Source organism: Phyllobates terribilis, unplaced genomic scaffold (genome assembly GCF_046119375.1).
Source record: "Phyllobates terribilis strain yellow unplaced genomic scaffold, ASM4611937v1 Scaffold_1__5_contigs__length_1240528914, whole genome shotgun sequence".
Classification (NCBI taxonomy): domain Eukaryota; kingdom Metazoa; phylum Chordata; class Amphibia; order Anura; family Dendrobatidae; genus Phyllobates; species Phyllobates terribilis.
In genome coordinates this window covers 448,672,235-448,684,567 of record NW_027362761.1, presented here as the reverse complement: position 1 = coordinate 448,684,567, position 12,333 = coordinate 448,672,235, and the positions used below count along the sequence as shown (strand labels likewise).

At 46.2% G+C, this 12,333-nt stretch overlaps 1 protein-coding gene across 4 annotated transcripts in view; it reads left to right on the top strand.

The window, feature by feature from the left end:
* CAST (calpastatin) overlaps positions 1-12,333 on the top strand; it is a 195,332-nt gene that overhangs the window by 66,022 nt on the left and 116,977 nt on the right. For 3 of the 4 annotated variants that reach the window (XM_073678218.1, XM_073678209.1, XM_073678226.1), the window contains exon 2: positions 1,625-1,703. In XM_073678218.1, coding sequence (XP_073534319.1) covers positions 1,662-1,703 — 42 coding nt within the window. In that variant the 5' untranslated portion in view covers positions 1,625-1,661. Of the gene's footprint in view, positions 1-1,624; positions 1,704-1,921; positions 2,132-12,333 lie in introns of those variants that run through there. The other variant, XM_073678236.1, reaches the window with a different exon arrangement.

Here is a 12,333-nt window from a genome sequence, read left to right as displayed (position 1 = left end):
ACAGCACAGCCCCCAGTACAGCACAGCACAGCCCCGAGTACAGCACAGCCCCCAGTACAGCACAGCCCCGAGTACAGCACAGCCCCCAGTACAGCACAGCCCCCAGTACAGCACAGCACAGCCCCCAGTACAGCACAGCCCCCAGTACAGCACAGCACAGCCGCCAGTACAGCACAGCCCCCAGTACAGCACAGCCCCGAGTACAGCACAGCCCCCAGTACAGCACAGCACAGCCCCCAGTACAGCACAGCCCCGAGTACAGCACAGCCCCCAGTACAGCACAGCCCCGAGTACAGCACAGCCGCCAGTACAGCACAGCCCCCAGTACAGCACAGCACAGCCCCCAGTACAGCACAGCCCCGAGTACAGCACAGCCCCGAGTACAGCACAGCCCCCAGTACAGCACAGCCCCGAGTACAGCACAGCCCCAGTACAGCACAGCCCCGAGTACAGCACAGCCGCCAGTACAGCACAGCCCCCAGTACAGCACAGCACAGCCCCCAGTACAGCACAGCTCCGAGTACAGCACAGCCCCGAGTACAGCACAGCCCCCAGTACAGCACAGCACAGCCCCCAGTACAGCACAGCCCCGAGTACAGCACAGCCCCCAGTACAGCACAGCACAGTCCCCAGTACAGCACAGCCCCGAGTACAGCACAGCCGCCAGTACAGCACAGCCCCCAGTACAGCACAGCACAGCCCCCAGTACAGCACAGCCCCCAGTACAGCACAGCACAGCCCCGAGTACAGCACAGCCCCCAGTACAGCACAGCCCCGAGTACAGCACAGCCCCCAGTACAGCACAGCCCCCAGTACAGCACAGCACAGCCGCCAGTACAGCACAGCCCCGAGTACAGCACAGCACAGCCCCCAGTACAGCACAGCACAGCCCCGAGTACAGCACAGCACAGCCCCGAGTACAGCACAGCCCCCAGTACAGCACAGCACAGCCCCCAGTACAGCACAGCCCCCAGTACAGCACAGCACAGCCCCCAGTACAGCACAGCCCCCAGTACAGCACAGCCCCCAGTACAGCACAGCACAGCCCCGAGTACAGCACAGCCCCCAGTACAGCACAGCCCCCAGTACAGCACAGCCCCCAGTACAGCACAGCACAGCCCCGAGTACAGCACAGCCCCCAGTACAGCACAGCCCCGAGTACAGCACAGCCCCCAGTACAGCACAGCCCCCAGTACAGCACAGCACAGCCCCCAGTACAGCACAGCCCCGAGTACAGCACAGCACAGCCCCGAGTACAGCACAGCCCCCAGTACAGCACAGCACAGCCCCCAGTACAGCACAGCCCCCAGTACAGCACAGCACAGCCCCCAGTACAGCACAGCCCCCAGTACAGCACAGCACAGCCCCGAGTACAGCACAGCCCCCAGTACAGCACAGCCCCCAGTACAGCACAGCCCCCAGTACAGCACAGCACAGCCCCGAGTACAGCACAGCCCCCAGTACAGCACAGCCCCCAGTACAGCACAGCACAGCCCCCAGTACAGCACAGCCCCTGGCACAGGACGGCCGCTAAGGAGGGGCCTCGGCTGGACTGGATCGGAAAAGCTGCTTCATGCGCTCGGAAGTCCCTCCTGTCAGTTCACTTTGTTTTGTGTTTTTGCAGTTCACCAGAGGAGCGGACGGAGCAGACGGGAGCGGACATGCCCAACAAGGGGAAGAAGCCCGCGGGAGGCGCCAGGGGGGTAAGTGCAGCGCAGGTGATGGGGGCTGCAGGGTGAGGGCACAGCCCCGGGGCCAGTGCGTGCCTCCACAGTGAGTCACAGACCGGGGCGGGTGGCAGCTGGCTGCACCACAGCTCTCCCCATGCTCTGCTGCTGTGCCCGCACTAATGTATATACTACACTGTGTACATACAGTATATACCTGCTCCGCCCTCCCGCTGACACATGCGGGTGAGGAGAGGATCCAGGGTGTGGTGGTGTCTGCATTCCCTTCTTACGGAGTAAACCCCGAAACACAACCCTCCCCTTGTTATGTAGAGGAGGCGGCTCTGCCCACATCACTGCCCTCGGCCGTAGGTGTCTGCTGAGCACAACTTCTACCAACTTCTGGGGAGCGACCGGGACCTCTGCCACCTACCATGGCATTCGCGAGCTGGTGGTATGCAACGGTAACGACACAGCAGCCCGAGTGTACTGTGCTGGGTGTGAGGGTATGGGGTGCCGGGTGTGCTGTACTGAGGGTATGCCGTATGGGGGGTGCACTGTACTGAGGGTATGCCGTATGGGGGGTACACTGTACTGAGGGTATGCTGTATGGGGGGGTATACTGTACTGAGGGTATGCTGTATGGGGATATACTGTACTGAGGGGTATGCTGTATGGGGGTATACTGTATTGAGGGTATGCTGCATGGGGCGTATACTGTACTGAGGGTATGCTGTATGGGGGGGTATGCTGTATGGGGGATATACTGTACTGAGGGTATGCTGTATGGGTGATATACTGTACTGAGGGTATACTGTATGAGGGGTATACTGTACTGAGGGTATGGCGTATGGGGGATATACTGTACTGAGGGTATACTGTATGAGGGGTATACTGTACTGAGGGTATGGCATATGGGGGGTATACTGTATGAGGGGTATACTGTACTGAGGGTATGCTGTATGGGGGATATACTGTACTGAGGGTATGCCGTATGGGGGGATATACTGTACTGAGGGTATGCCGTATGGGGATATACTGTACTGAGGGTATGCTGTATGGGGATATACTGTACAGAGCTTATGCCATATGGGGATATACTGTACTGAGGGTATGCCGTATGGGGGGTATACTGTACTGAGGGTATGCCGTATGGGGGGTATACTGTACTGAGGGTATGCCGTATGGGGATATACTGTACTGAGGGGTATGCTGTATGGGGGTATACTGTATTGAGGGTATGCTGTATGGGGCGTATACTGTACTGAGGGTATGCTGTATGGGGGGGTATGCTGTATGGGTGATATACTGTACTGAGGGTATGCTGTATGGGGATATACTGTACTGAGGGTATGCTGTATGGGGATATACTGTATGAGGGGTATACTGTACTGAGGGTATGCTGTATGGGTGATATACTGTACTGAGGGGTATGCTGTTTGGGGGATATACTGTATTGAGGGTATGCTGTATGGGGCGTATACTGTACTGAGGGTATGCTGTATGGGGGGGTATGCTGTATGGGTGATATGCTGTATGGGGGGGTATGCTGTATGGGGATATACTGTACTGAGGGTATGCTGTATGGGGATATACTGTATGAGGGGTATACTGTACTGAGGGTATGCTGTATGGGGGATATACTGTACTGAGGGTATGCTGTATGGGGATATACTGTACTGAGGGGTATGCTGTATGGGGGTATACTGTATTGAGGGTATGCTGTATGGGGCGTATACTGTACTGAGGGTATGCTGTATGGGGGGGTGTGCTGTATGGGTGATATACTGTACTGAGGGTATGCTGTATGGGGAGATACTGTATGAGGGGTATACTGTACTGAGGGTATGCTGTTTGGGGGATATACTGTACGGGGGTATACTGTATGGGGGATATACTGTACTGAGGTTTACTGTATGGGGGATATACTGTACTGAGGGTGTGCTGTATGGGGATATACTGTACTGAGGGTATGCTGTATGGGGATATACTGTACCGAGGGTATGCTGTATGGGGGGTATGCTATATGGGGGCATGCTGTATAGAAGGTATTCTGTACTGAAGATATGATATATGCAGGGTATACTGTACTAAGGGTATTCTATATGGAGGGGCATGCTTTACTAAGGGCATTCTGTATCTAGGGCATGCTATATAAAGGGGATGCTGTACTAGGGGTATGCTGTATGGAGGGTATGCTGTATGGAATGTATTCTCTACTGAGGCTATAATTTACTAAGGGCATTCTGTGTGGGGGATATGCTGTATGGGGGTGTGTGCTGTATGGAAAGTATGCTGTACTGAGGGTATACTGTACTAAGGGTATTCGGTATGGGAGGGTATGCTGCATGGAGGGTATACTGTACTAAGGGCACTCTGTATGGGGAGCATGCTTTATGGAGGGCATCCTGTATGGAGACAATGTTGTATGGAGGGCATCCTCTATGTAGGGTATGGAGGACATGTTGTATGGAAAGTACAGTATGCTGTACTGAGGGTATACTGTATTATGGACATTCTGTATGGAGGATATGTTAAATGGAGGCATGCTGTATGGAGGGCAGCCCCACATCCTAGGCTCTTCTTTTCATTATCTGGTTGGGGGGCTTCCTACTAACACAGGTTATCTACTTTGCAGGCAGCTGAGACATCTATGTGTTACATTATATGCATCTGTAATCCTAGTGTCAACAGGAGCTAGTGGCTGGCACTCTGCTTGGCACAGGTAGCTGGCAGCTTTGTGTTATGGTCAGGGATCTAAAGGTGTTTCCCAGGTTTACTATTTTGTGATTTCAGTTTTAGTTTGGAAGTGGGAACGCCTCCTGCTACCCTCATCCTGGCACTGAGTGCCCGTTGGCTTTTACCTGCTCATGCCGATTTATATACACGGCCTGTAACTGAAGGATGTTCCACTTTTCCCAAAGTTACTCTTACTCTTGATGAGCTGACCCCACCAGTGTCTAGTATGCATAGGGCTTTTTGTTTGTAACCACAGCATTCTCTGCAGTTCTACAGTTGAGTGCGATCTATTGCTTGCTGTTATCAACCATTTTTGGTTGGGAGATTCTGAGTTTTTCAGTAAGATACTTTGAACTTCCAGAAAAGCGGCTGCCCTCAGTCACCGCTTTATCTCTTCTATCTCTGGTTCAGAGAGTCTCTGAAAATGTTTACATACAGATGTGCGAAAATATAAGTCACCATATTGATAAGATCTACTGATACAAGTGTGTTCTCTGCTGCGCCTTTAAGAAAATGGCCACCTCTGATATTCCTGCTTCCTTGTTATGTTTTTACTTAAAGTTATGAGATGCCTTTGTCCTGGTTTTAGTATTCAGCCCTGTGAATCATTGCCTCAATTATTTAATTATATATTATATATATATTATATTATGATTTCATTATTTATTAATATATATTAATATTATAATATATAATAATATAAATTTATATGATATACAGTACAGATCAAAAGTTTGGACACAACCTTCTCATTTAAAGATTTTTCTGTATTTTCATGACGTTGAAAATTGTAGATTCACACTGAAGGCATCAAAACTATGAATTAACACATGTGGAATTATATACTTAACAAAAAAGTGTGAAACAACTGAAAATATGTCTTATATTCTAGGTTCTTCAAAGTAGCCACCTTTTGCTTTGATGACTGCTTTGCACACTCTTGGCATTCTCTTGATGACCTTGTGTTAATTCATAGTTTTGATGCCTTCAGTGTGAATGTACAATTTTCATAGTCATGAAAATACAGAAAAATCTTTAAATGAGGAGGTGTGTCCAAACTTTTGGGCTGTACTGTATATTTATAAATTTATATTATATGTTAACCCCTTAACCCCCGAGGGTGGTTTGCACGTTAATGACCAGGCCAATTTTTACAATTCTGACCACTGTCACTTTATGAGGTAATTACTCTTTAACGCTTCAACGGATCCCCCTGATTCTGAGATTGTTTTTTCGTGACATATTGTACTTCATGATTGTGGTAACATTTCTTCGATATCACTTGCGTTTATTTGCGAAAAAAACGGAAATTTGGCTAAAATTTTGAAAATTTTGCAATTTTCAAACTTTGAATTTTTATGCCCTTAAATCAGAGAGATATGTCACACAAAATAGTTAATAAATAACATTTCCCACATGTCTACTTTACATCAGCACAATTTTGGAACCAACATTTTTTTTTGTTAGGGAGCTAAAAGGGTTAAGAGTTGACCAGCGATTTCTCATTTTTCCAACAAAATTTACGAAGCCATTTTTTAGGGACCACATCAAATTTGAAGTCACTTTGAGAGGTTTTTATGACAGAAAATACCCAAAAGTGACACCATCGACTTCGATCGCAGCATTGCGGGGGTTAATGTGCTGGGAGCGGTGCGGGACCGCTCCCTGCACATAGTACCGGGTGTCAGCTGTGACAATCAGCTGACACCCGTCGGCGATCGCGCCCTCACAGCCTGTGTGCGCGCGCGATCGCAATGACGTACTAATACGGGTCTGGCTCTTAAGTCCCAGGGCACAGACGCGTATTAGTACGTCTAATGTTGTTAAGGGGTTAATATAATATATATTATATATAATTATATATTAGAAATTATTAATTTCTATATACTTGCTTCTCTCACGCCCGATGATTAGTGATTATTGTGGAGAAAAAGTTACATTACATGTCAACAAATGACCATCAATTAATGTATGGACAGGTCGTGGCACTATGGGGCAGCTCCATAATCAGACTTATAGATCCCTTATCTAATCAGTACATATACATGGATTGTCTTTATAGAATAACTTTATTTTTTTTCCCTTAAAATGACATACATGACATCATAAAATGCTTTGACTTAAGACAATGTGGCACACGTATACGTGATGGTGACGAATGCATGGACTTAAAGGGAATTTGTTACCAGCTTTTTTGCTTTGGTTCATATACAGAATTAGTGAAGTTTTAGTTGACGAATCAACTGAATCATTTGTATAGTAACCATCAATATTGATTTGTTTCTTATTTATTTATTTTTCTGGTTTATTATTTAATTTGTATGAAATATATTGGGGCTTATATCCATGTGGAATATGGAATTGCTACATGCAAATTAATGTGCATATAATATCCATATAGACAAGAAACATCACTTGAGTATTCTTAAATTGGTACGTTAAACTTTAGAGAAACTTTACCAAACATATAAAATATGTAAATATATCATGAGCAGTGTTCTAATATGTACGTATTATACCCTCCCCCAAGGAGCACAGTCATTTGCATAACGAAGGCGGTTAAAACATACCATGAAGTTGCTGTCTAAGGCTGCATTCACACATCCTTGTGACACGGCTGTGTGCGGTTTGTTTTTTTTCATGGACAACACAAAGTCTAGAGGGGTAGAATGAATGAAACATGGAAGTCATACTTTGGGTGTCACAATTCCTCTCTGCAAAGAGTTGATTGATTAAAAAAAAAGTTCAGTCTACCTTCTTCAGTGAAAGAAGGCAGATAAGTGTTCTGTTTCTCTTGGAAGGTAGCACTATCATGGATGTGTGAATGTAGCCTTAGACTGGGTTCACATTAGGTTTCCGCTTTGCATCCATGACTAGTTTTGTTTGAATACCCAAAGAATGTTGCAGACTTTAGACTCAGTTTGCCTCATTATATTCAATGGCTCTGTGGGGTTCCATTTTTCGGAGTAATTAGGTGGAACCCCAGCTACCATCATGCATATAATACAGAAGCCTGAGATGAATGTAGCTTTAGGGTATGTGCACACTAATTTTTTTCAGTAGTGTTCCTCCTGAAAAAGTGTCAAAACCGCTGCAGAAAAGTGAACATAATGTTCAGCAATGTTAAAACGCCATTGCTGTGCACGTTACGTCTTTTGTTACATGAAGGTTTACACTTGAGCGTTCAGATACCGTGAAGCAGTTAAAAGAAGTAACTTCCATTCTTCTGAGGGCTTCGTTTTGAAGCCACCTGTTCTACAAAGTTGAAGGTGCAGTGAAATGACGCAAGCTGCGGAGCCGCCACAAAAAGCGACGTTAAAACGAAGCCGTTTCAGGGAAAAAAAAGCGCCGGCCTTTTCCTGAACCTGCTTCAGCTCCTAAAACCTTGGTGTTGGAATTGAGATGCCGTGTACACATCCCCTTATTGTAGGCCATGTTTAATGCTGGTTTTCAGAGCTATCACAGAGGGGCTAGCATTACGAAACCTCTGTATCCCTAAGGCTCCTTTCACATTCCGTTTTTGCCCACATGGTCGTGCCGGGGCTTGTGTCCGAATCCCCCACAAAACAGGATTCGGGTGTATGTGCCAACAAGGTCATAGACTATTATGGTGCTGACAGCATCAATGTGCGCTCTGACGTGCATCATTTTCGGGCGTATACGCCTACTAGTAGTGGACACTCAGACGTAGTAGACTCCGTCTGCCGTTTTGCGGGGAGTTTGGATGCACAACTCGACAGGACAACTGAACGTGGGCAAAAACGCATTGTGCAAGGAGCCTTAAGGTCACACCTCGGAGGATGGCAAAGAAAAGTTAAAATTCCCCGATGATGGCCCGAGCTCCCAACAGCTTTGATTTTCTAATTAATTTTTAAACCTGCAAGCTTGTTATTACTGAGCCAACAAAACAGCGTGGGAATCTGGCACAGAAGAATTGCAATTCTGAACACAGATCAGAAAGCTTTTTTGAAATAAAAAAGAAAAGAAAAGAATAAAGACTGTAATCATTCCCTGAAGCAAACTACAACTCAGGAACATGGTCTTCAATGCGGTTAGTATCAAAGGAACACTCAGAACCTAATTGCATGTAGTACTACTTGCTTGTAGTACTACTGATATACTCATTATAATTATTAATTGTCCACACGCCAATAGATTGCATATAATTCAATGCTGTGAATATATATCCTCCTTAGGAGAACGATTAATTATGCTCTATTACAAGTATATACTGTATGTTGCAGTAATCTTATGGGTACTGCCACGGTGCCCATGAAATTATTGGCAAGAACTGTTGTACATAGCAGTGGTCCTGCAAAAACGAACTCTGTCCCTAGCAGTGTAAACCCCTAGATGCTGCAGTTAATACCAACCATGGCAATCAACAGGGATGTCAAACATGGAGGGCCAAAATAAAAAACTTGGACAAAGTTGCGGGCCAACCAGTATACAGTATAATGGGCCCCACATAGTCCTCCATACAGAATAATGTCCCCCACACAGTCCTCCATACAGAATAATGGATCCCACATAGTTCTCCATACAGTATAATGGGCCCCACATAGTCCTCCATACAGAATAATGTCCCCCACACAGTCCTCCATACAGAATAATGGATCCCACATAGTTCTCCATACAGTATAATGGGCCCCACATAGTCCTCCATACAGAATAATGGGCCCTGTAGTCCTCCATACAGAATAATGGGCCCTGTAGTCCTCCATACAGAATAATAGGCTCCACATAGTCCTCCATACAGAATAATGGCCCAACATTGTCCTCCATACAGAATAATGGGACCTACATAGTCCTCCATACAGAATAATGGGCCCCACATAGTCCTCTATACAGAATAATGGACCCCACGTAGTCCTCCAAACACTATAATGGCCCCACATAGTCCTCCATACAGAATAATGACCCCACATAGTCCTCCATACAGAATAATGGGCCCCACGTAGTCCTCCAAACACTATAATGGCCCCACATAGTCCTCCATACAGAATAATGACCCCACATAGTCCTCCATACAGAATAATGGGCCCCACGTAGTCCTCCAAACACTATAATGGCCCCACATAGTCCTCCATACAGAATAATGACCCCACATAGTCCTCCATACAGTATAATGGATCCCACATAGTTCTCCATACAGTATAATGGGCCCCACATAGTCCTCCATACAGAATAATGGGCCCTGTAGTCCTCCATACAGAATAATGGGCCCTGTAGTCCTCCATACAGAATAATAGGCTCCACATAGTCCTCCATACAGAATAATGGCCCAACATTGTCCTCCATACAGAATAATGGGACCTACATAGTCCTCCATACAGAATAATGGGCCCCACATAGTCCTCTATACAGAATAATGGACCCCACGTAGTCCTCCAAACACTATAATGGCCCCACATAGTCCTCCATACAGAATAATGACCCCACATAGTCCTCCATACAGAATAATGGTAGTCCTCCAAACACTATAATGGCCCCACATAGTCCTCCATACAGAATAATGACCCCACATAGTCCTCCATACAGAATAATGACCCCACATAGTCCTCCATACAGAATAATGGGCCCCACGTAGTCCTCCAAACACTATAATGGCCCCACATAGTCCTCCATACAGAATAATGACCCCACATAGTCCTCCATACAGTATAATTGGTCCCACATAGTCCTCCATACAGAATAATGGGCCCCACATAGTCCTCCATACAGAATAATGGCCCCACATAAGGGTGGTGATTCTTGTGTCGAGGGCCAAATATAATCACCCTACGGGCCAGAGTATGTAAGCCTGGGAAGCGTTTCTGCCGCAAATAAACATTTTCTTTATTGCTTAATGGATTTTAAAAAAAGTCTAAAAATGCAGAACAAGCGCCCAATAAACGTGGATGGAAAATACGCCAAAAAAAAGATTGCTCATAAAAGTGTAATAAAAAGACTCATCAGGCTTACAAAATGCCAGAGAAAAGGAGAGTTTACTGAAGCGTCTTCTGCTTGAAAAATGGACTTTGGAAAAAGACACAGTGTGAACATACCCTAAGGCATTGTACGGATGGAGTTTTGGATGCATTTGTTTGGATTTTGGTTTCCTAAACCATCTCCAGAACCAGTTTTAAAGTTTTTAAAGCCTTTTGGAAGGTTTTTCTTTTACCTGAGGCGTTTATTTGCGGTCTTTTGATTTGACAGTGCCTAGGGTGGTGCACATTCCATCAGGAACCGCTTCAAAGAAGTGGCATACACTTTATTTTTTCCTACAGGCGTATTTTTCTGAAGCAGGAAAAAAAAAAAAAAACACTGAACATGTGAACAGCAAAGTGGTTTTACAATAGAAATAAATAGGAAATGTCTTTAAAACATTTTTAAAAAGGGTTTGGCACTGTAAGAAAAGTAGACCCCAAACACTTTTATATACCTAGCATAACAAACACACCTCCCACCCCATGTCCAGTGCCAGCTCTCTACCGCTGCTCCAGTCAAAAACAAAAGTAATGCTTCCTGAACAATAAATGCTATTTTTTCATAAAATTTACCAAAAGCATGAAAAACTGTTTAAAGAGTAACTAAACTTTTTTATTTGCTTATCATTTGGGCATTGCCAAGTTGTAAAAGATTGTAATATACAGTACTTAATATCCTTATTTTGACTCCTCCTCCAAACACCGTTTTGCAGGGCTATTTCAACAGTCCAGTTCATGCTCCTTTTGAAGCTCCTTTTAGTTGCTGCTCTATAATATCCATACACTGTAAGCAAGTATTGTACATGACTACCCCTGTCTGAGTACAGGTGAGGAGCAGAGAGCCTGAGATAGTCTGCTACATAACTTTCTTACAGTCTATGGCAACTAAAAGGAGCATCTCAAGGAGCGTGAACTGTGCAGTTGAAACAGCACTGTAGCCATAGGTGGATTATAATGAGGGCAATCTGGGCTACTGCCCGGGGCCCTGGGCCTCCAGAGGGCTCCGGGCCTCCAGGGGTCCCGGGGCTCCGGGGTGTCTATGGCCAGATTGCCCTCAATATATGTGCGGTGCCGCGGCGCATACCGGCATACAGTGGCGGGGGGGGCCCCCGAAACGCTCCCCCCAGCAGCGGCGCACTGCCGCTACTTCTTCTTCGGCCGGGCCAGCACTGCAGCTGTTAACTTCCCTGTGCTGGCCCCGCCGCATCACTGCTAGGAGACATGGCCCTGTGCGCGGCCGTGTCTCCTAGCTGTGACGTCACGCAGTGCGCGCCCGGCCTGCACTGCTGCACCGGAGAGGAGCAGGAGGACTGGAGCCTGGGGATGGTGAGTGTGTGTGAGTGTGTGATTGAGTGAGTGTGTGTGTGTGTGCAGGCAGATATCATTGTGTGATGTCTGTTTATTAGTGTTGAGCCACCCCCGTAGTGTTCGGGTTCGGTTCGGTTCGTCGAACACCGGGATGTTCGAGGAACTGTTCGTCGAACTGTTCGTCGAACACCTTAGAACACCGTCGAACACCGTTAAAACCAATGGCAGGCAAACAAAAACACATAGAAACACATAGAAAACACCTGCAAAGGTGTCCAAAAGCTGACAAACTGCTCAGAAGACACTCTCTTTAAAAAAGCCGGCCGGCAAATTCAGCAGCGGCATACACCGGTACCCGACAATTTAGACAAGAAGGAATAGAGCATCACACATAGATTAGATAGATAGAAACATGTCAGTCACACATATAAGAAGCACAGTGACAGTGTTGCTTACTGTACTTGTCATTTAGTGTAAAGGATTTATCAAAAAAAATAATAGTGTTTTCATGCACCGTCTCTTTAAAAAAGCCGGCCGGCAATTCAGCATCTGTACCCGACAATTTAGAACAGAAAGAATAGAGCTTCACACATAGATTAGATAGATAGAAACATGTCAGTCACATATATAATAAGTACAGTGATAGTGTT